This window comes from Carassius auratus, chromosome 42 (assembly GCF_003368295.1).
Source record: "Carassius auratus strain Wakin chromosome 42, ASM336829v1, whole genome shotgun sequence".
NCBI classification, from domain to species: Eukaryota; Metazoa; Chordata; class Actinopteri; order Cypriniformes; family Cyprinidae; genus Carassius; species Carassius auratus.
Window position 1 is genome coordinate 12,671,904 of NC_039284.1, and position 21,520 is coordinate 12,693,423.

The 21,520-nt window shown below is 38.1% G+C and overlaps 1 protein-coding gene and 5 non-coding genes across 6 annotated transcripts; all 6 read left to right on the plus strand.

Annotated features, from left to right (window-relative positions):
• Positions 1-128: 128 nt before the first annotated feature.
• Positions 129-20,708, plus strand: LOC113060687 (AT-rich interactive domain-containing protein 4A-like). The gene is given in 26 exon segments (XM_026229813.1): positions 129-263; positions 1,197-1,246; positions 1,589-1,699; positions 4,003-4,068; positions 4,416-4,506; positions 4,640-4,719; positions 4,821-4,915; positions 5,429-5,561; positions 6,972-7,051; positions 7,263-7,339; positions 7,433-7,599; positions 9,602-9,674; positions 9,900-9,994; positions 10,365-10,462; positions 10,903-11,158; positions 12,158-12,233; positions 12,236-12,422; positions 13,497-13,667; positions 14,316-14,400; positions 14,493-14,664; positions 15,019-15,081; positions 15,538-16,713; positions 17,180-17,284; positions 17,960-18,166; positions 18,295-18,441; positions 18,866-20,708. Coding segments are annotated over 25 exon segments (3,921 nt in total). The 5' UTR covers positions 129-263; positions 1,197-1,240; the 3' UTR covers positions 18,970-20,708.
• On the plus strand, positions 10,683-10,764 carry LOC113060965 (small nucleolar RNA SNORD53/SNORD92). The gene has a single exon (XR_003278315.1). It is a non-coding gene; the product is annotated as a small nucleolar RNA SNORD53/SNORD92 (small nucleolar RNA).
• Positions 11,253-11,335, plus strand: LOC113060970 (small nucleolar RNA SNORD53/SNORD92). Its single transcript, XR_003278320.1, has one exon. It is a non-coding gene; the product is annotated as a small nucleolar RNA SNORD53/SNORD92 (small nucleolar RNA).
• LOC113060972 (small nucleolar RNA SNORD53/SNORD92) lies at positions 12,600-12,681 on the plus strand. Its single transcript, XR_003278322.1, has one exon. It is a non-coding gene; the product is annotated as a small nucleolar RNA SNORD53/SNORD92 (small nucleolar RNA).
• Positions 14,015-14,096, plus strand: LOC113060967 (small nucleolar RNA SNORD53/SNORD92). The gene has a single exon (XR_003278317.1). It is a non-coding gene; the product is annotated as a small nucleolar RNA SNORD53/SNORD92 (small nucleolar RNA).
• LOC113060971 (small nucleolar RNA SNORD53/SNORD92) lies at positions 17,728-17,809 on the plus strand. The gene has a single exon (XR_003278321.1). It is a non-coding gene; the product is annotated as a small nucleolar RNA SNORD53/SNORD92 (small nucleolar RNA).
• Positions 20,709-21,520: the final 812 nt, after the last annotated feature.

The following is a 21,520-nucleotide window of genomic DNA, read 5'->3' on the forward strand; positions in this document are numbered from 1 at the left end:
TGCAAAGAGTGTGAATCAAAGAACACCAATAAGAGAGCATAATTCGCAGCGCCTCTTTTGTACTGAGCAATCAGTTTACGCGCTTCAGTCTAGCCAATAGGATTTTGCTTAGCGGGCAGCCAATCGCAATGCTCGGAATTTGCCCACTGTGGCCCCGGCAGCCAATAGGGATCCGAGAAACACAACCTCAGCTCAACAGCTTATTTCGTCTATGCCTTTGCAACCTAGTCGAATGCTAAGCTGAAGCAGTCGTATAGGAGCATGTAAGTACATATTTATGTTTCTACACAACACCCAAACACCGATTTCGCTTCATTAAACCCATATATTCACATCCGTCTTATTTAAACTCGCTAGTAATCCAGTCATGTTTGCCGTTTTTGCCTGGTTTCCAGCGAAGGTATTTAGGCGACGAAGAGGGAAAAAATTTGAATGGCAGAGCCTAACGTTAGTCGGCTTGTTTTTTCACAGGACCCGGGATTTATCCGACGAATTTGACTTTAACCAACCACTCAAAACCGACTAGTTTATATCCCAAAACTTGCAACTTCGTCTGAAGGGAAAAGTCGTCTCACATAATTGTTGCGGAACTAACCCGACGAACAGTTTAAATCGCCATAACAGCTTCACTATATTTAGCGTAACCGCCACAATTTGATTGACAGGCGTCAATAACCATTATAGCTGTCATTTTTTTCGTTCTTCGAACTCAGTACTTCGGCAAATACAGTGTTAAGTGAGAGAAATGTGGGGTTAGTGGATGGTGGAGGGGCTGACATGGTGCAGGACGGTGTGTGAGCTATGATGGCGACGTGACACACACACACACACAGTGAGTGAAGCGGGAAGGAAACACGCAGGGTTTGAAGAGGTTATGTTTTCCTTTAGTGACTCCGTGCTTTGTTTTTTACACCATCAAGACCTAGTGAGTGTCTCAGATTTGAGGTAAAGTCTCGCTGAGGCAGTTGAAGCCGTGTTTTGATGGGTTTGTCTTGTTTATTTGATCGTTTTGAAAGGAAGAAAGAAGGACGATTAACGTACTGGCTAGCCGCGCTAGCCCTTGGCTTTTAACATTTTCTCTGTTGTGTGTATTTGTTTTGTGCTGTCAAATCTTTCACACGTATACATATAACACGTTTTTTAGCACATGGCGCCAGATCGTGACTCTGTTTCTTTATGCGTGTGTTCTGTTTCAGCAGTCGAAACCAATCGAGCTGGACTCCCTCAAATAGCCACCAAGATGAGGGTGAGTCTGTGATCCTCTGCAGTTGTGATATGCGACGCCTCCCTAAATGAAGCCCAACATGCATCTGGAACAAAACACTTCAATTAATAAATCACATATGAATGGGTCTATTACAGACATTTTTATAAGATAAGCTCAGTTGTTCAGTGTTTGAGGTAGTTAGACTGTATGAGTGCTTTCAGAATAACCAAAATAGTAATTTTCATAACATGTGAATGCTGTTACTTCTAAAAGTATTATTTAGATGTTTTTGCACATGCTTTATTTTACAGTAAGTATGCAGAGAGAAAGTGTTGGTATGAATTTGTCTGTGCACCTTAATAATATTTACACTGTCCACAGGTAGCAGATGAACCTGCCTACCTGACTGTAGGGACGGATGTGAGCGCAAAGTACCGCGGTGCCTTCTGCGAGGCAAAAATCAAGACTGTTAAACGCATTTTGAAAGTTAAGGTAAGTTTAATCAGTCTGATACAAGTCTGTCTGTTAATCTTGTCAAGTTAGTTTTATTTGCATAGTACTTTTCACAATGCACAGTGTTTCAAAGCAGCTTAACAGCAAATCATGATTGTAATGTCTGTAATATCTCAATATCTTCATGCTTTATAGTTGCAATTTAGATTATAACTGGGTGATGATATATTTAGCATTTTGTGATGATCATCACTCAATCATGCAGTTAAGATTTGCTATATAGTATATATCGCTGTGAAACCTATACTTTAAAAACGTTGTCCCTGTTAAATAGTTCTTGTCATGCATTGTCAGCTATCAGGCATTTTAAATATATCACTGAGTGACAATATTGTTTACATTTTTTTTCATTTTATTTAAACAATCAAGCAGTTGAGATGTAATATATTGTATATATTGTTATATGCGAGTATAAACTACAGGCAGAAAAAGTTGAACTATATATCACTGGGCCATAAGACAGTTTCATTTGCGATAATATAAGCATCAAACAATTAAGATTTGCCATGTAGTATATGTATTGCTCTGAAACATATGCTTTCTAAACTTTGTCCCAATTAAACAGTTCTTGAAATGTGCATCGTCAATCATCTAACAATCATTTTCGAGCTTTTTCTGTAAGTTAAAAAAATATATTAAATTAAAATTTAAATTAAATTTATGCATTTAGCAGACGCTTTTATCCAAAGCAACTTACAGTGCATTCAGGCTATCAATTTTTACATATCATGTGTTCCCGGGGAATCGAACCCCCAACCTTGCGCTTGCTTGCTTGCTTGCTTGCTAGTGCAGTACTCTACCAGTTGAGCTACAGGAACACTATATATATATATATGTAGTGTGTAAGTTCAGAGTGCAGTGCATCTTATCTGTCAAGCCAGTGTCAGATGACAAAGGATAAACAAAAGTCTCATTTTCTGTTGGTGACTATGTGCAGATTTGTTATTATAAAAGGGTTGTATTGCTTTAATGGAGAAGTGTTTGATGCACTTCACACTGCAAGATTTAGTAACATAAGCAGGCTCTCAAAGGAAAACCAGGATACTGCTGATGATCCTGCTTTATGTACTAGCTCCACAAACCATTCAAGTATCATCTGTGCAAAACGTCCATCTTTCTATCTAGAGTATCCTGTTGTGAGAACAAACAATAAGCTTACAAATGGCTTTATTTGGATCAGCACCTACCAGTCTTAAATGTGTTGTTTTAATGTTAATCCACACACTTGTTTCTCAAAACCTTGTTGTACGCCATCAGTGTTTTGTTTTGTTTTCTCTTGGTTTGTGGCCATTTTTTGATATTTAACCGACTGAAACAAGACAGCCTGGGGTAAAATGGAGCAACACATGTCTGAAGTTTGTGTTGCACATTGGGTGCGTTCGATTTGAAGCTCGGCTACAGACTGCGATCAACGAGAGTAGCCGCTTGCAGTTTGAGGCAGAGTTGAAAACAGAGCCGTTAAGCCGGACACCTTCTGCTCCCGTTAGTGACATTCACGTGGTGTTTGAATACTTTATCACAGATTAAGTGAATTAAATGCAATATTTGCAAAATACACAGACGTTTCAGAAACGTTTTCATGAGCAACAGGAACACGTTTTACATACTGCTTAATACAGTGCCATATTTTCAGGAATAAAGTTCAGCATACTCATATACTATTTAAATACAAATAAAATGGGGGAAAATATATGCCTTTATCTGTGTTGTATGATAAACGTGACTCAATACAACAGTGCGACTACAGTAAAAAAGCTTTTACCATTCTAAAAACACAGATTTGTGTCCATTATTGGAACTGCAAATGTTGAATAATCCCCGAAACACACGTGATCGTTGTCATGTGGTGGATCTGGCCAGTCGTGAAACAGCTGTCGCTCCTGCAGCCGCTCTGGAGAAACTGCCGCCTGCTCTCGAAACACTCCCGCTGTACTTTGATGCAACACGTGACAGTCATGTAGCGTCGGTGCCGTTTCAAGTCGGACAACATTTCTAACCAGCATGCACTGCTTCAAGTCAGACTGCGATTGGTTTGTGCAATTCTGCGTGAAGTCGAACGCACCTATTCTTCAAGAATATTCTAAGTAGTTGCTCTTGATGGTGTTTGTAGGCATTGTCTAAGAAGCTTGTTTGAGAGAGATCATGAAGAACATGACATCGGTTACACAACCAGATTACTTCACCTTCGCTAAACCATACTGCTACTGTCTTCCCATCGGTGTTGCTCACACCATCATGCTTTGGTGATCTTTTTCTATATCTTGTACCGTTTTTGTTTGCAGGTTGTGCTGAAAGGAGACAGCACCTCACAAGTTGTCCAAGATGACCAAGTCAAAGGACCCTTAAGGGTAGGAGAGACTTTTTGGACACCGGCTCTGCCGTTACTTCAAATCAAGTTTCCCATGTTTTTTTTAGAACGTGCTTGGTTATTTCTTACTCATGCAACACTTATAAGAATATACTGCTCAGTTATAGCCATGTTCAAACGGAACTTTCTTCCAGTACAGTTAGGGCTTGATTGTTGTTTAAAGAAACTGTAGAACTTGTTCACTCTCTTAATTATAAGGCAAAAGTGCTTTATATAGTAGCACGTAGATAATGTTTCGTTCTAAAATAAAACTTTAAATTGCTTTCTATTTGTGCAACAACAGTTCATTGCATGAAAAGTCATAATGTTATGCATCTCTGGTCTCAGGTTGGCTCAACAGTGGAAGTGAAGAGCCCAGAGGGTAGACTTAGCGAAGCTGTCATCAGCAAACTCACAGATGCCAGCTGGTACACTGTGGGTACGTACAGACATGGCTGACTAAATCTCCCTTGAGTTGCTCTTATCGGACCCCTCTCAGACCCTATAATTGATATTCTGTTAACTAAACTTGCAATTTATATTTCAACGTTTTTTTCTCATTCTCATTGCAGTTTTTGATGACGGAGATGAGAAAACCCTTAGAAGAACTTCACTGTGTCTTAAAGGCGAAAGACATTTTGCAGAGAGTGAGGTGAGGTTTTAAGGTGTCTGCATCGTGTATTGTGGTCGTGTGTTTTTCCCTTCTCATCTATTTTCTTAATTTCTTTTTCTGCCCATTTCTCTCTATAACAGACTTTGGACCAACTGCCCCTGACTAACCCAGAGCACTTTGGCACTCCAGTCATTGGAAAGAAGACAAATCGAGGTAGAAGGTCTTCTCAGGCAGTGTGAGTATTTACGGTCCTTTCCTCTTTGTGCTATCCAACTTTATGTAGCAAATATATATGAATATTATTCTTTGTTAAATTCTTCTCAGTCCAAATAATGGGTTCTTTCACTCAACAGTTCTAGCTTCATTTTATGATAATCTTTCCACATTCTTTGTCAATTATATTTAAACAGGCCATTTCTGATGTACCCTTAATATTTTTATGTGACTGACCTCTTATGTATAAGTGCAGTAGCATAATTCATACTGAGCTTGTTGTAGTATACTTCAGTTTTGTTGCTGTGCTCTCTCAAGCTGTTACACTTAGGTCCTTATAAAAAAATAACATGCTTTGAATTAAAGAAACCACAATATCCTGATTCCCAGTTGGAGTTGGAACAAGCTTTATTTTGGCCAGTTTCCATTATTAATTTTTCTATATGTAAAAATGCAGTTTAGCTTTTCTGATCAGTGTTTTAATGTGAAAAGGGAGCATGTTTCAAATGTCAGTGCTCTGTTTGATGCAATGCAGTGCAGAAGATGAAAAGGAGTCTTCATCGAGTGAAGATGACGAAGATGACAGGAGGAGGTTAAATGATGATCTTTTGGGGAAAGTTGCCTGTGTTCAGAGTGGCTCAGATAGTGATTCCTGGCACTATGTCCTGGTGAGTCCTTGATTCAATAACAACATCTTAAGTATAGGATTTTAAAATAAGCTAGAGACTGTTATGCATGGAGTAACTAGATTTTCAAAAATTGTCGTTATTTACTCACCCTCATACTGTTCAAGCCTGTATGCTTTTTGTCCTTGGAACACAAAAAGTGAATATTTTGTTAAATCTTCACACTGCTTTTCTATACAACAACAGTTCTTAGTGACAGGTTGTTGGACCATCAAATCAGCATAAACATAGTCTCTATGGCTGTGAGAGCAGTCCTCTAGTGATTGGGGATCAGACTGATGTGTCTGATATTACATGGAGTGCGTTTACATGCACTTTCTTAAGCTGATTATGCTTAAGCTGAAAACGCATTTGCTCATGTAAACGTGGTAACCTGTTTTCTTTTATCGGAGTAAGGTCATAAACTGCGTATGCATAAACCAGTCGCAACAGGTAGTGTTTTGCCTCTTACTCTGATTTTGCATGGCATGTAAACAGACTAACTTGCTTACTGAAGTGAGCATGTGTGATACATGAAAGGAACGCATCGTTAGTGCAGATTTAAGCACATCTAGACCTAGCAAATGTCTTGCAGTAAAGAAAGAAGGAAATGTATCACAAAAGCAGACTTTTTCATGACTCGGAAAATGATGTGTTCTGATCTCGTGCAGTAGAAGGGATTCAGTCACAATGCTGCGTTTATAACTGCACGAGAGGATAATGTATGAGCTGTAAGTTTTACAACATGTTGCAAGCTTAATTTAACATCACAACTGACAAATTTATGGGATATTCTGAGTCCGATATGCAAATTATGATATTTTGACGTAACTACAGGGAAATAACCGGACTTATTAATGAAGTCATGTAAACACAGCTTACTTGCGTTTTCAGGTTACTGATGTGCATGTAAACAGGCAAAACTGGTTATCTGAATAAGCTGATCTTTGTGAGCTATGAGCTTACTGGTGTGTTAAAATGTCTGAAACTGTATGAAAAATATTGGGCTCTGTATGAAAAATATTGGGCCTCTTTATAAAAAAAAAAAAAAAAAGTCCTACAAAAAACTGCATGTACTGGTTTGGACGTGAGATGACATGAGAATATTTTTAAAGAATATAGACAGAGCCATTCAGGAGATGTTGTATTGTTGCTGTTGGATAGTACTTGATGCAGTTTTTTGCTTTTGGTAATTGCAAAGGTTATGTATTGAATTGAACTTCTGAATTGAAAAAAATGTTGCAAACGGAATAGATCTTGGTGTCAATGAAGACTCAAGCCTTTCAGTTCTAATAATGAATTCACTGATTATGGTACTCCTATGTTGGTGAAGACTTGATTTCTTTTTTTTACTTTTTTGTATTTTATTTTCAAAAAGTTTTTTGAGTTTTAACATTTTCTTTCTGTTTGAAGGTGATATCTCCGAGCTGCAATGATGACCTAACTGTCAAAAAGGACCAATGTTTAGTTCGATCATTTGCAGATTCAAAATTGTGAGTAACATTGAAAAATATCTTTGACATTTAAGACCCCATGAGGTCAAAATTGATTGTTTCCTTCATTCCATGTTGTTAACCTTGCTCATTAAGTCATTGTACAGGATTTTTAATGTTAATATTTAGATTTTAAAGTGGTGAATTGTTTAATAAGAGAATTTTCATATTTTTGTTCTTTCTCTGATTTATCACTGTTTGTGTTCTGCAGTCACACAGTGGCACGCAAAGATGTTCGGGAGGTAAATATTGGCACCCTCTCCAAGCCTGAATGCTCAAACTGGAAAGGTTGGTTGACCCAAGATCAGCTGACCCTTTATTGACTTAAGTGTTTACAGGTCAGAGTATGATTTCTTATGCTCTTTCTTGTTCTCTTGCCAGGGTTTGAAGCAGCACAGCACTTTCTACAGGCCAGACAGGTCCCTGACATCTGGAAAGTGGACTTAAGTGAGATTCTTGAATCCTCTAGCAGTGATGAAGAAGACGAAGATGAGGATGGTGAAGGCAAAGAGGGCAAAGAGGAGGAGAAGGAGCCAGAACCAGAGGAAGTAAGACTCCAGTATATCTTACTTTCTTTTCCCTTTCTTTATCTTGAAATGGGTTTTCTTTTAAAAGTTTAAATAATTTGTCAAATGATGAAAAGATTTCGGTGTGCTGCTGATGTATTCAGTGGTGTTGGAAAATTGCAGCCTTGTCTATCAAACTTGTGAACCATGTTTATTTCTTCCTCCATTTTGACTCTGCGTTTCAGTTTATGCTCTTGCTTGCACCCTTGTTTCTTGGGCTCAGTGATTGGCATGTAGTTTTGTAGGCATGTAGATTGCTCTGATTAAAGGGGTTGCCAGAGCTGCGTAACTGAGGCAATATGAGGCCATGACCTGTATCGATTGAGAGAATCCCAGTAATGGCATTTATGTTGATTTTGTGAAGAAATTCCCGTGGCCCTTTACATCTTACGTTCTCGTACACCTTGATTAATCCCACTGAATGGTTGCAGCATTTGGGAAAGTGCCCAAACTCTGCACAACAATGTCCCATTCTTCCTGCTCCCTGAGTTTGGACAAATGGCCATTTGCTTGGTTTTCTGACATGTTCCCATGGCAACTGCTCATTCCCTTGGTTGTGAAAAGGCTGTGGCATTGGCCCAGTGGAGGTGTGCCAGTTCTGATGGTGGGTGGAGCTGAGCTCATCTCAAGGAGTCTTCTCTCCTAGCTGGAGAAGGTCGGCATGTGAAAAAATCGTTTGAAATGATTCGTTTCTTTTCCACTTGGATTCTGTTTAAATTTTGGATGTGTAAAAACTACACATTTTTTTCGACTATATGGTGGGCTGCCAACTAATCGGTCTTAAGGAATCCCTGTTTAATTTGACTGGATTGAAAATTAGTGCATTTGATAGTTAAACATATTGCTGTGTAAATTCTGATGTTTGCTATATTGTGAATGTAATATTCCATTTGTTATCTTGATATTTAATATGGTTGCTTGGCCATTATAGTTCTTGATTGTGCATTCTTTCTGTAAAATGTCATTTTTTCCATCACTGCTGTTTTACGTATGCTTATATGCAACTACAAAGATGGCATGATCAGAGTAATCCCATTCGGAAACTAATGACTTATGTTCTGATTCTTTTTATGAACTTATGAATCAGGAGTGGACAGTCACATCCCACTCTGACAACTGCTGCGGTGTGGTTTGGACTCATTTATGTTGTGTGTGTGTGTGTGTGTGTGTGTGTGTGGACACAGACATTTGATGCAGTTTCTCTTACTGTATGCAGTTCCAAATCATGATCGGGATTTTTTTTATAGCTGGGACCGCTCCATCTTTCAGTATCAAACGATGTGCAAATCCAGTGTCGAACTGGGCCTTGTTTATAAAATGTTCATCAACAAACACACTTGCGAAAAACATGTTGCTGCCCCTAAAAACAAACTGCATCCACTGTTTATGTAACGCTGGGTTCTTTGGTAAGCTGCCGAATGAAGCATGTGGATGGACGCGCTCTCACTCTGGTCAATGTATGCACGGCAGTGCTTTTCCAGGAGAAGTGCCCATATAAAGAGTTCCACCCTTCATTACGTAATAAGGAGCCACAATCTAAAAAAAAAACATTCTGAAAGTTGTAAGAAATCAGGAAGTGTGTATTTGGCACAAAAATACTCTGTTATACATCCAAATCGTTTTTTGAAAAATTCGCCGTAATTCGCATGAGAATCCAGCTCTTTAACCGTGTAAATGACTGCATGAAAACGCATTAGACTTCCCTTTTAATCTGTAAATAAGCATTGCGTTGAAGTAAGAGTTTTTAACAGAATCAATAAGGAACTAGAAGTCAGAGTTGTTAAATTCCTCACAATTCCCATTTGATGCTAAAAGTGGATTTTAGCATTTCTGTATACAAATGATCTTTTTAATGTTAAATTTGCATGTCATGTTTTCACAGGGTGTTTTGTGCAAAACTTTTCACAGAGACAACCTATGAGACTATAATAGATAATTCCATCTTTGCTGAACTTCAAATTCATAAGTTCTTTCTCTTAAACAGCCTGATGATGAGCCAGATCCAGAAGAAAGGGACCTCTTTCTTCAGCAGCTTTACAAGTTCATGGAGGACAGAGGTAATGCCTGCAAACCACCAGTTGATTTATAATCACTGTGGGAATGAGGATTAACAATTTTCAGGGGGGCTCATATCATGGTGCATGTCTTTTATAGTCTTTTTGTGTGTGTTTGTGGCTTCAAAAGTTCAATTATTATCATTTTTTTTTCATAGACAAATCTCAAAAGTTCTGTAAGACACATTTTCAGTTTAACACTTCTCTCTTCCTCTGCTTTACTTCCAGGGACACCAATTAACAAACCTCCAGTGCTTGGCTACAAGGATCTCAACCTCTTCAAGCTCTTCCGACTGGTGCATGTTCACGGAGGCTGTGACAGTGTGAGTGTTCTTCGTGTTCCCACCATCTGTTTATTGTATTCCGCAAGTGGGAAGTGAGACCTTGCCAAAATTATGAAGCAAAAGTGGCCGCTGAATGATTTTATGAAGTTCACTGAACTAGACAGGAAAAAAAAAAAATTGCCTGTTTATCAAATGCATGTTCTGTGAATCTTATTGAGGGTAATTATATTTGGAGGTTTGGACAGGTGATAATTTGGCAAACAGTTGTAATTGTTCGAGAGATGTCTTATCTGATCAGGGTGCGGTAGACAAATGTATATGACACTACCAGCTCTGTGCATCAAGAATAAGTGCTTTTAGTCATTAGAAAGACTTGTGTAATGAGATTGATTTATTTGTTTTTTTTTAGATTGAAAGTGGCTCTATTTGGAAACAGATCTACATGGATCTTGGCATCCCAGTTTTGAACTCTGCTGCCTCGTACAATGTGAAAACAGCCTACAGAAAGTAAGTGCATGCTCTCACTATTCCTGCTGTACAGGACTATATTTGTTTACTCAGCAGCCACACTTTTTGTGTCGTTGGCAAATGGAGACAATTTTCCACTTTGAAGGTGACTTTGCTACACTGTTACAGAAATCTTAAGTTTTACCTCATGAAATGGTTAAATAAAAAAAATGAACCCAGCTCTTATGAAAATTGAAGTCTTGTTAAACAAGAATGAGGTTAAATATGATGATACCAGAGAATGGTTTCGCTTGTTTGACTGATGTTATGTGATGTTAAAATTCTCTTGGCTGTCTGATTAACCTCTGCTTGAGTTAAAAAAAAAAAAAAAAAAAAGAAATTGGAGAAGGCTATATTTTCACTTTGATGAAAATGACTCGCATTGATAATATTGTCGGTGATTAAATATAACATTACTTATCCTTTGACTTTAACCTCAGGTACCTTTACGGATTTGAGGAGTACTGCCGCTCTGCTCAGATTCAGTTCAGGACAGTGCACCACAACGAGCCACGGCCAGACCGCCAGCCAGAAGTGCAGTGTGTTAAGACTCTGGAAAAAGAGAGTGAAGACCCAGACGAGATGATACAGCAGGTTACAACTGAGCTTGGAGCTAGTGAGGAAAAACCTGCTGCAGAAGCTGATGAGTCAGATGCTGAGAGCGAAAAGGAGCGCAAAGATATCTGCTCACCCAGGGTGAGTGTCTGTCTTTCTGTTGGGCTGCTCTCAGCTGCAGAGCAAAAACACTTCCATTACAAATGTGTTTTGTCCTTGAGTGAGTTGGAGGAAATGCACATGATGATATTAGAGAATGGTTTCGCTTTCATGAACAGATTTCATGTGATGATACACTTCTCTTGGCTGTCTGATGCGCCTCTTTGACTTGTGAAAAGGAATTCTTGTTATTTGGGGTTCTCTTTCAAGCATATGGTTCGGTTGGAAGACATGACATTACCTTTGTATAAAAGGAGCAATGCAATGTCATTACAACATTCAAAAACCTCTTCTCACCTCTCACCAGAAGCCTGCCCAACTTTGATGGTTTTTAGACCAGAAAACATTCTGCATTGAAAGGAACAGTTCACCTAAAAATAAAAACTCATTCTCATGTGTTTTCATATAAACACAGTTGGATAGGTGTTTAATAAATGTAAACATCTGGGTGAAAAAACTGGATGTGCTTCAGTATATTGATGCTGTTAATCTTAAAGGGCCTGCAGTCTAATTTACCTGCTGCTGTCTGTCATTATTAATCTTAATCACTCACTGCACTTGACTGGATCATTTTTGAATCTTTAATAAGATTCAGTTCATGTTTCATTGATACAGGGAAGACTCTGCAGTGTTTTATTTTTACAGTGTAATCAATTTCTGTAATATTTGTTAAATAAAAGCATATTGTAGCTGAATAAATTAACTTTATTTTTAGTGTTTGTAATTTGCATGCATTTTCTTATTTTTAAATACCAAAAAATATGTATATTGTTATCGTTTTTATATATTTCCCCGGATGCCGCAGCATAAATGGCTGCCCACTGCTCTAGGCGTATGTGCGTGTGTTTACTGCTGTGTGTGTGCACTTTGGTTAAATGTAGAGGTAGAATTCTGAGTATGGGTCACGTCACTTATATAAATGTTTTTCTTCACGTGTTATAAACTAGCAAAAATATCTTGTTTGTAATTGTGATTCTTCAGGGCCGGCGGCGGTGTGCAGTAACCCCTGTGAAAGTAGAGGCGAAAGAGCCTGTGATACAGGAGAAACCAAAGGAGGAGGAGAAAAGGAGGAGATGCAAGCTGAAGGAGAGAACAGTGGAGAGGAGCAAAAGAAATCCGATGGGGAGACCCCTGGGAAACATCACAGCCACCGCCTTGAGGAGTCTGATAAAGATACTGATGATGAAGAACAGGAGGATGAGGAAGATGATGATGAGGATGGTGAGAGACCCAGACTCCGGGACCGGTATGTCAGCATCATCTGTGTTTAACCTGTTAAATAATTTGCTGTCCTGATTAACTTTATGGTACAATCCTGTAATGTTGTACCCAATGTCATTTAAACTCGGAATGGTTCTCTTGTAAAACTGTAATACATGTGATAAGGCATGAAATTCTGTATTTGAACCTGTTCCAGCAGACTGAGAAATGATGATACCGGAGAATGGTTTCGCATACATGACTGATATCATGTGATGTTACACTTCTCTTGGCTGTCTGATTAAATTCTGCATTTAAACAGGGAAAATGGTGTGAAGTCATTAGTAAGTTCAGAGTTACTTACACTTTTCTTTGAGACCTTTTCTTGAAAGGGGCTATTTTTTGAGATTTTTATTTTGTTATTCAAAGTCTAATTACAAACTAATGTCTTTACAGTTGGACTTCAAATAACTCGTAAAAATTGCCAAAGGGGTCTTTAGTGCCTGAAAAATTACTTGTTCATCAAAGTGCACCACTTTGCCGTTTATGGGCTGATATGCAAATATGGGTGATCATACATTGATGTGCTTGTGATCGAGATGGCAGGTTTTTTTGTAACTTCATGAACAAATCCGCAGCTTAGTTTCTATAAACTATAGGTTTTTAAATACGATTACAAATGAATAGAAAACGTAAGATTTTTATCTTAATGTAATTTTTTCCTGTGATGGCAAAGCTGAATTTTCATTTCTCCAATCTTCAAATTCACATGATCCTTCAGAAATCATTCTAATATGCTGATTTGGTGCTCAAGTAACATTTCTTATCAGTGTTGAAAACAGTTGTACTGCTTAATGTTTGTGGAAACTGATGCATTTTAAGTATTCATTGATACATTTTGAAAGTCCAAAAGAACAGCATGTGTTTGAAAATCTTTTGTTTCATTGTAAATGTCTTTACTGACACACTTACACAATTTATGCTTTCTTTCTAATTAAAATAATTAACTGACCCCAAATCTTACTTGCTCCAAACAACAACAAGTGCTGTTTTCGATGATATGGTCCTATCAAAATCTCTGTGTGGATGAAGAATCTAATCGTTCGTGTTTGGTTGACAGAGATGAGAGGGAGGAGGATGACGGCTGTGAGGACTCGGTGACCGGCACCAAAATCAAAGTGAGATACGGCAAGGGGAAGACACAGAAAATCTATGAAGCTAACATCAGGAACACAGAGACAGACAATGGAGAGGTTCTTTACCTGGTGCATTACTATGGCTGGAACACTAGGTGAGGTGTTGATGTGACTGTCTTTTAATGTTTCATTTACTTGACATATGAAAAGGCTATAATTACTAAATAATGACTACATGAATTTAAAAATTATGACTGGATTTTGCCTGCAAATGTAAAATGTATCAATTTCTAACCTTTTTATAGTGTTTTTGTTTTTTTTGTTTTTTGATATTTTGTCTCTATCCGTTAAACTAAACCTACCATAAATATTAAAGACCCTTTGTTTTGTTTTCAATTAGGCAAACTTACAAACTTAGCAGGGGATCAAATAAATATTTTCCCCACTGTATATACTGTTAAGTTCTGCTGAAAATTGAAGGCTTGTTAAAAGAGATTGGGGTCAAATATGATGATACCAGAGAATGGTTTCGCTAACTTGACTGATGTCCTGTGATGTTACACTTCTCTTGGCTGTCTGATTAACCTCCGCTTCAATTTCACGTTATAACATTAGTCTGTTACCAACAGAGATTCCAATATGTTATTTCATTGGTTCGATTTCAGAACTCTTTAGACAGCATGCATTAAATGTCTGTTATTCGTTTAAAAGGATCAGAAAGTTCATGAAGACTGAAAGGGTTATTTATTGTTCACCTTGTGCATGGTGACCGTATTATTCAAGGCATTTTGTCTCTGCAACAGATATGATGAATGGATCAAGGCCGATCGAATAATATGGCCTGTCGATAAGGGTGGAACAAAGAGAAAACAAAAGAAAAAAGTGAAGGTGAGTGGCAATCTGTCTTAAAAACTAAAAGGAGATTTATCTTTTGAGAACCTTGGGGGAAAAATGTTCTTTTGTGCTCCCCTTCACCATAGAATAAAGAAGATGGAGAGGAGGTCAAACAAGTGATACGTCGAGGTCGTCCTCCACTCAAATCCACCCCTCCCAGCACCTCCAGTAGTGTGTCCAAGACCCCCAGCAGCGAGGGTCGATCCAGCAGCAAGACCTCAAGGCCAGCAGATGCCTCTACCTTGCCAAATGGAGAGGGTAAGACTGTCCATGTCAAAAGCGGTCTATAACCTGTGTAATCTTGCAGCTGAAGTTCAGGTCTGATAATTGGAAAGGTAGTAATATGATGCTGCCATTTTTTCCAATGCACTGTCACAAGAAACAGAAACCAGCCTTTTTCCATGTGATGACAAACATTCTAGTTTCTGTAGGAAGATTAATACCTTGGTGGGGTTTTTGAACATTACTACTGTTATGAGTTAGACTTATTTAGGCATTTGGCATATGTTTTTTATCTAAAGTATCTAATAGTGTATTCATTGTACACATTCTACCAGAATTGACCAAAGCCCATGATCTTGGCTAGTGCTTTAACTGTAAATGTTTGGACAGGAACCCCTCGTCGGCGATTGAGGAGAACATCTGGGATGTTTGATTCGGATAGAGGATCTAATGGTGAGAGCAGCTCCCATCACTTTGAATCGATAGAAAAACATAACTTTATGGTTTTTATTTTCTGCCACCTTGCTTTAAAACGCATCTTTAAAAGAATTGTATTCTTTAACATTTTATATCTCCGTTTCTCGGTATGAAATGAAAGGCCAGCTGTCATATGGAAATTAACTTGGATATGACTGAGATGTATGAAACTGTGAGCTTATGCTGAAATGCAGGTTAAAAAATCAGATGAAATTGTGTTAGAGTTTTTCATCACTTCACAAGTTTCCAACTGTCCAATGCCTTTTCCTGTCCCCTTTTAAATTAAATCATCTCTGATACGTCAGAAAACACAGATGATGGCATTTATTGTCCAAAGCGTCTCTGCATCACTAGTGTAAAGCATTATACTTGATGGTTAACTTTCATGGTCCCTAACTTCGATGTATATTTTCTTTTTATTCCCGTTTTTAGATTCAGGGAACTCCTCAGATGATAGTGAGTGTGAGGAATCTCCTGAGAAGAAGTTGGAATGGACCGAGACAACCTATCCACCCCCGACATCAAAACAAGAGGCAGCTGAGAATCTCCCAGAGGACAGCACAATGCCAGAACCTGCGAAGTTGGAGCCTGAACTTCCCAGCAGCCCTCAGGAGATGCCCAACTTTAAGGAGAGGGAGAGTAAACCCGAGGAACACACATCCCTGATCCCTGTTGAGTCTGATGACGGCTCTCCAAAACCGAGAGTGAAGAAGCCTCGTTTGAAAGAACCAGGATCAGAGACTCCCACACAAACACCTGCAGCTGGTAATCACACTCAGACAGAGGAACCCTCCACTCCTCTGCAACCTGGGAAGATTCCCCAGAAAAAAACATATAGTCCTTTAGAAAGAATAACGCATGTGGAGACGACCTCGGACACAGACTCTGCAACAGAGGACTTTGGCCCATCACAACAAAACGCTGCAGTGGAATTAAAATTAACTGAACCGCTTACGCCGGAAAGGATAGTCCATGTGGACATGGAAGAAGAAAGAAGAATGCTTTCTTTAGTCAAAACACCACCGCTGGAGAAGAAACCTGATCCTGAGAAGAAAACTGAGCAGGTGCAGAAACCTGAGGAGCACCCTTCTTCAACATTATCATCTCCCAGTAAAGCTATCGAGATGAAATCTGAGATGCCTGCTCTTACCAGAGAGGAGCACCTCAGGGTAGAACCTCCTTGCCCAGAGCTTGAGGATCCTGAGAATCCAACAACAACCACAAATGAGGAAATGATGCCTCAAATCGGCCCTGAAGCACTGGTCTGCCATGAAGTGGACCTTGACGATCCCGAGGAAAAGGACAGGCCTTCTGGTGAAGAGTTACTACTAATGATGAAGGAAGAGAAAGCTCCGCCTCCAGAGTCTTCCCACCAACTTCATGTCCTGGCAGCAGTGGGACCTCCACGCCTGTTCTCCCCATCCTCTGCCCCCAGCCCGGACGAATCTCACAGCACTAAAAGTGAGAGCGACACCACCATTGAAGTGGATAGTGTGGCAGAATCACAGGAGGGGCTCGGGGAGAACGAGTCAACTAATAGTTTTTATGCTAGTGCAAGTTCAAGCAATTCTAGCATCTCACTGCAGGATAGAGATGGAAAGGACAGAGGTAGGTGAAAGCTTGATGCACATTTAAGATAATAACAATAGTTGAGTTTTGAAACCTGGTTTTAAATAGTAAGCTGTTTGAATTGGGGGGAAAAAATAGCCATTTGACTACTGGCATAATTACTGGAAATGAGGCTCTGAGGGACCAGTATGTTCAATAGATTGGAAAGTTGTTTAACAAGATATCGATTTTTCAGCTAATGAAACTTGTATCCAAAAAATCTTTCCGATGTCAAAAACGACAAAAAAAAAAAACTGTTTTGAGATGTGAAATGTGATCTAGGACCTTTATAACTGTAAAACTGTCTATCCCTCACAGCCTTGTTTTCATCTGTTTAATTCAATCAAGATCTATTTATTGTCTAGAACTAGATTTGCATTATTTTTATGGCAAATACTTTTTTTTTTTTTTTTTTATTCTGTGAGTTTTTCTTATTTTTTATTTTTTTATTAATCTGCATTTTCAGGTCAGAAAAGATTATTGGATTGCACTACTGGCTTGTCTGCCAAGAAGCAAAAACGCAGCCAGAAACGTTCAAGCGCTGTATGTAAAACTGAGAAGAATGGAGCAGGTGAGTGTTTTGATGCAAGTTCAAAGCCTTGGATGCATTTATGGATTGATGTCCAAGTCAGGGATTACTTTTTCTAGAAGTTTTTTGTTATAAACTAAAATTTCTAAACACTAAAACTTTTTTGAAAAGTTACTGTTTTAATTAATTGCTTTTGTTTTATTCCTTACAATTCCTAGGTCAGGTTTACATACATACATACATGCATGCATGCATACATACATACATACACACACACACACACACACACACACACACACACACACATATACATATATATATATATATATATATATATATATATATATATATATATATATATATATATATATATATATATATATATATATATATATATATATATATATATATATATATATATAAAAAATCCAGTAAAAGTTGAATGTATTTGATTTAATCAAAGGTTGGCGGAAAGAGAACAGAGTCCAAGATGATGATAACAGAGAATGGTTTCGCTAACTTGACTGATGTCATGTGATGTTACACTTCTCTTGGCTGTCTGATTAACCTCTGCTTCATTTCTCATGTTCAAAGCTAAACGTTTTAACTTTAATTTCTATTTGTGACCAATAATGCCTTTAATTGTGTATGAGGGATATTGTCTTCGATATTGTCTTCGACTCAAACCTGATCCGATCTCTTGCTGTATGTCTCCAGGTCACAGTAGCGACAGTGAGGACCTGTCAGCCATGGACAGCTCTAATAAGCTAACCCCAGTCAAGCACTCCATCCCACCCAAGAGCCAGAAGCTTTCTCGGTCACCCGGTCTGGTTTCTCCTAACAGTAAAGACCTGGAGAAAGACAAGCACAAAGAGAAGCAGTGCGTCCCTTCCCCCCGCACAAACAAGTGGTCCTGCCAGTTGAGTAAGTTTATAGACTTAACCAAAGTTAATGCGACACATTTCGGTTGTAGCTGAAGTGTCTGTAGTCTCATATGAATTCGGAGACTTTTACAACCTGTCCTCACTGGTTCCTGCTTCTGTTTTTCACAGCTGAGCTGGACAACATGTCAAGTACTGAGCGCATTTCATTCTTGCAAGAGAAGCTACAGGAAATCAGGAAGTACTACATGTCACTCAAGTCTGAAGTGGCTTCCATCGACAGGAGACGGAAAAGGTTAAAAAAGAAGGAAAGAGAAGGTAAATTTGCTTTATAATTATTAATTTTTGTTAATTTACAAATACTGCTACTATTATTATTAATACAAATTATAATTCGTATTTGATTATTTATAGCATTATTATTATCAATGACATTTAAAACTTGTATTTTTATTCTGTTCAGGTCTAAAGAATTTGGAAATTGTTCTTGATGATCGTAAAAAAAAAATTTCAATTGACCTTCGACTTAATAATAATAATAATAGTATTTTGTATTTATTCATTTGTTGTTGTTTTTTATTATTATTATTATTAATTTTATAATAATAATAGCTATTGATATCATTCTGTTCATCAGGTTTAAAAAATAATTTTACTTAATGTTCATAAAACATTTAAAGCATTCAGATATTTCACTTTCTGTTCTTTTGGGATTTATTGAGCTTTGATTTCTGATCAACAGTGTCCCACACCACAGCGTCCACATCATCAGGTTCGTCCGACACAGGCATGAGCCCGTCTTCAGCTTCCCCCACGCAGAACACTGTGGCAGTCGAGTGCAGGTGATGTCACGCCCGTGCCCTGCCTCTGCCCCGCCCCTCCTCTGCTTTCTCAGCATCCTGCTGCCTCCACGGAGACACACTAGCATACTGACGAGCCAGAGCAAGCAGCCAATAGCACTCGACTGCTCACCGCCTCCACCTCTATGATCCTTATTGGCCACTCCCACATTCTGCACTTTGTAAACTGATCCTGCCTCTCGCTCACTGTCGCACCAGGGAACGGACTCCACGTGAGGGTTGAATGTAATCTATGAAATCGAAGCTTACAATTTATCCATCCAGAATGAATACGATGGCACTTTTCACTTCGCTCTCTACAAACGCTGAACAGAAACCTCCTCTTACTGCTTCTGCACAGCAGGGACTGAATTCGGATGCAGTAGTTAATCAGTTGTAAGTTCCTCTATTAGAACATGGTAAGAACATTGTCTCAGATCCCTAGGTAATGGTCACCTTAACCAGCTGGACTTGGTTATTCAAAGAAAGGTCAATTGGAATGCGCTTGTTCCATCAGAACTGCCAAAGTACATGTGCTACAGCAGAGTGCCCTATTTTGGAAAAGTAGGACAAAGTCAATTGCAAAAGGAAATGTAGTTTACTGAAAACTGCAGCTGGCGTCTTCCACTTCTGTCTTAGTATGCGAGCACAGAGAATTATGCAAAACCTATTTTTGTGGTCTCTTTTTAAGAAAATGAAAACAAAAAAAAACTACAGAACATGTTTACAGTGGAACACGAGATAAACCTGTTTTCAGTGAACTAATATCCTTTGCAAGTGTATTTTGTCTTTTTATATGTAATTGCAGAGTTTTTATTTTAGTATGAAAAATTTCAAAAAGTATATATCACAGCCGTTTAGTTATTTAATGAAAGATTTCTAGAGCTGAAATTTTTGTGTAAAATAAAGGTATTATCTTGCAACTTGTTAAATATATTTATTCAGTCCGTGGACAGCATTTTTGTATTTTTTACAAGATGAGAATCACAATCATCCTACATTCGGTTCGGTCGGTGGGGTAGAAAGTTTAAGAATTTTGTCGGGTCATCTTGAACATTTGAATGTGACGTCACAATTTGGGTAACTACTGTGCTGTAAACCGCATCTTCCCCCGTTTTCTTTATCTATTCGGGCCTGAAGCTCCCCTGATGGAACACCAGAAATTGGTGACCTGGTTTTTTCCTCCCCATTTGTGATTATTTCAGATTTTCTGGTACTTAATTTAATAATTTAGTCTCATTTTCATTTTGACTTGTTGACCAATTTAATAAAGGAGTTGCTTCTCACACAAGTATGTTCGAGCCCAGGGGTTTCTTAATGTTCCTTTTGTAAATAGATCTTTCAAAAAACCATGTATTTGAAAAATACATTTTACACAAACTGTAAAAATGATTTATTATTTTTAAGCCGTACATCTTTGTATATTAATTTTCCTTTTCTATGTCAAGTTGGTAGAAGCATTAGCACATCTTTAGACTGTATATACTCAACCGTTTAGGAACCTAAACCCAAGCTGTCTAGAGTGATGACCCAAGACTATGTTGAACATTTTATGCTTTAGACATTGAGTAATTCACTGCGATGAAAGTGTGAAAATCGCTTCCCTGTGACTTCAGTTTATTTACAGATTCCTGGATGAAGAAATGAAGGCATTAGGTTCCTGAGCAAAGCCATTGTATCTTTATGTAAAATAAGAAGAGGTCTTCTCATTTCTAATAAAGTTTTGAAATATTCAGAAATATTCTTGCTAATTCTTTGTCTTTTATTAACTATTTCATAAAAACATGGGGCAAATTTTAACCTCATTTGTTTATTTGGCAGAAAAATGCATTCTTGTATTTTTAGGACAAAATATGGACATTATAAGTGGAATGCCACTTATTTTAAAAAAATTAAATCCATATGAGAGTATAAACAAATACTACCATGTGCAAATTTACCTTTACTTGAGTTTCACAATGCAAAATTGCAATTTCTTTTTTTTTAAATTATTTTGGACTAAATTTTGACTTTATGGGCTTGTTTTCTGATATTAGTCTAGCTAGTAATACTAATAAAATCCACACAGAACTCATCTTTTACAGGAATAGTTCACCCAAAAAAGGAAATTTGCCGAAACCGTACTCACTCTCAGGCCATCTAAGCTGTAGATGTGTTTGTTTCTTCATCAAAACAGATTTAGATATGTAACATTAAATCACTTGCTCACCAGTGGATCCTCTGCAGTGAATGGGTGCCGTCAGAATTAAGAGTCTAAAAGGTTGATAAAAATATCACAATAATCTACATGACTGCAGTCCATCAGTTCCATCCATTTTTATAATCTTTTAACTTTGCTTCAATCTAAAATATCAGCCCACAATCTATAAAATTTTCTCTAGTGAAAAATTAATCTTGCCTGAATCAGAAGAGAAATATGCACAGATCAAGCAAAAACGGTAATAATGTGTTGGTGGATTTTGATGTGAGAGAAAAATGGGGGATGGACTTTTCACTGGAGGAAGCATTATTATGGATTAAGGAATGATATTTTGGCCAGAAGTGACCGTTTAAAGGTA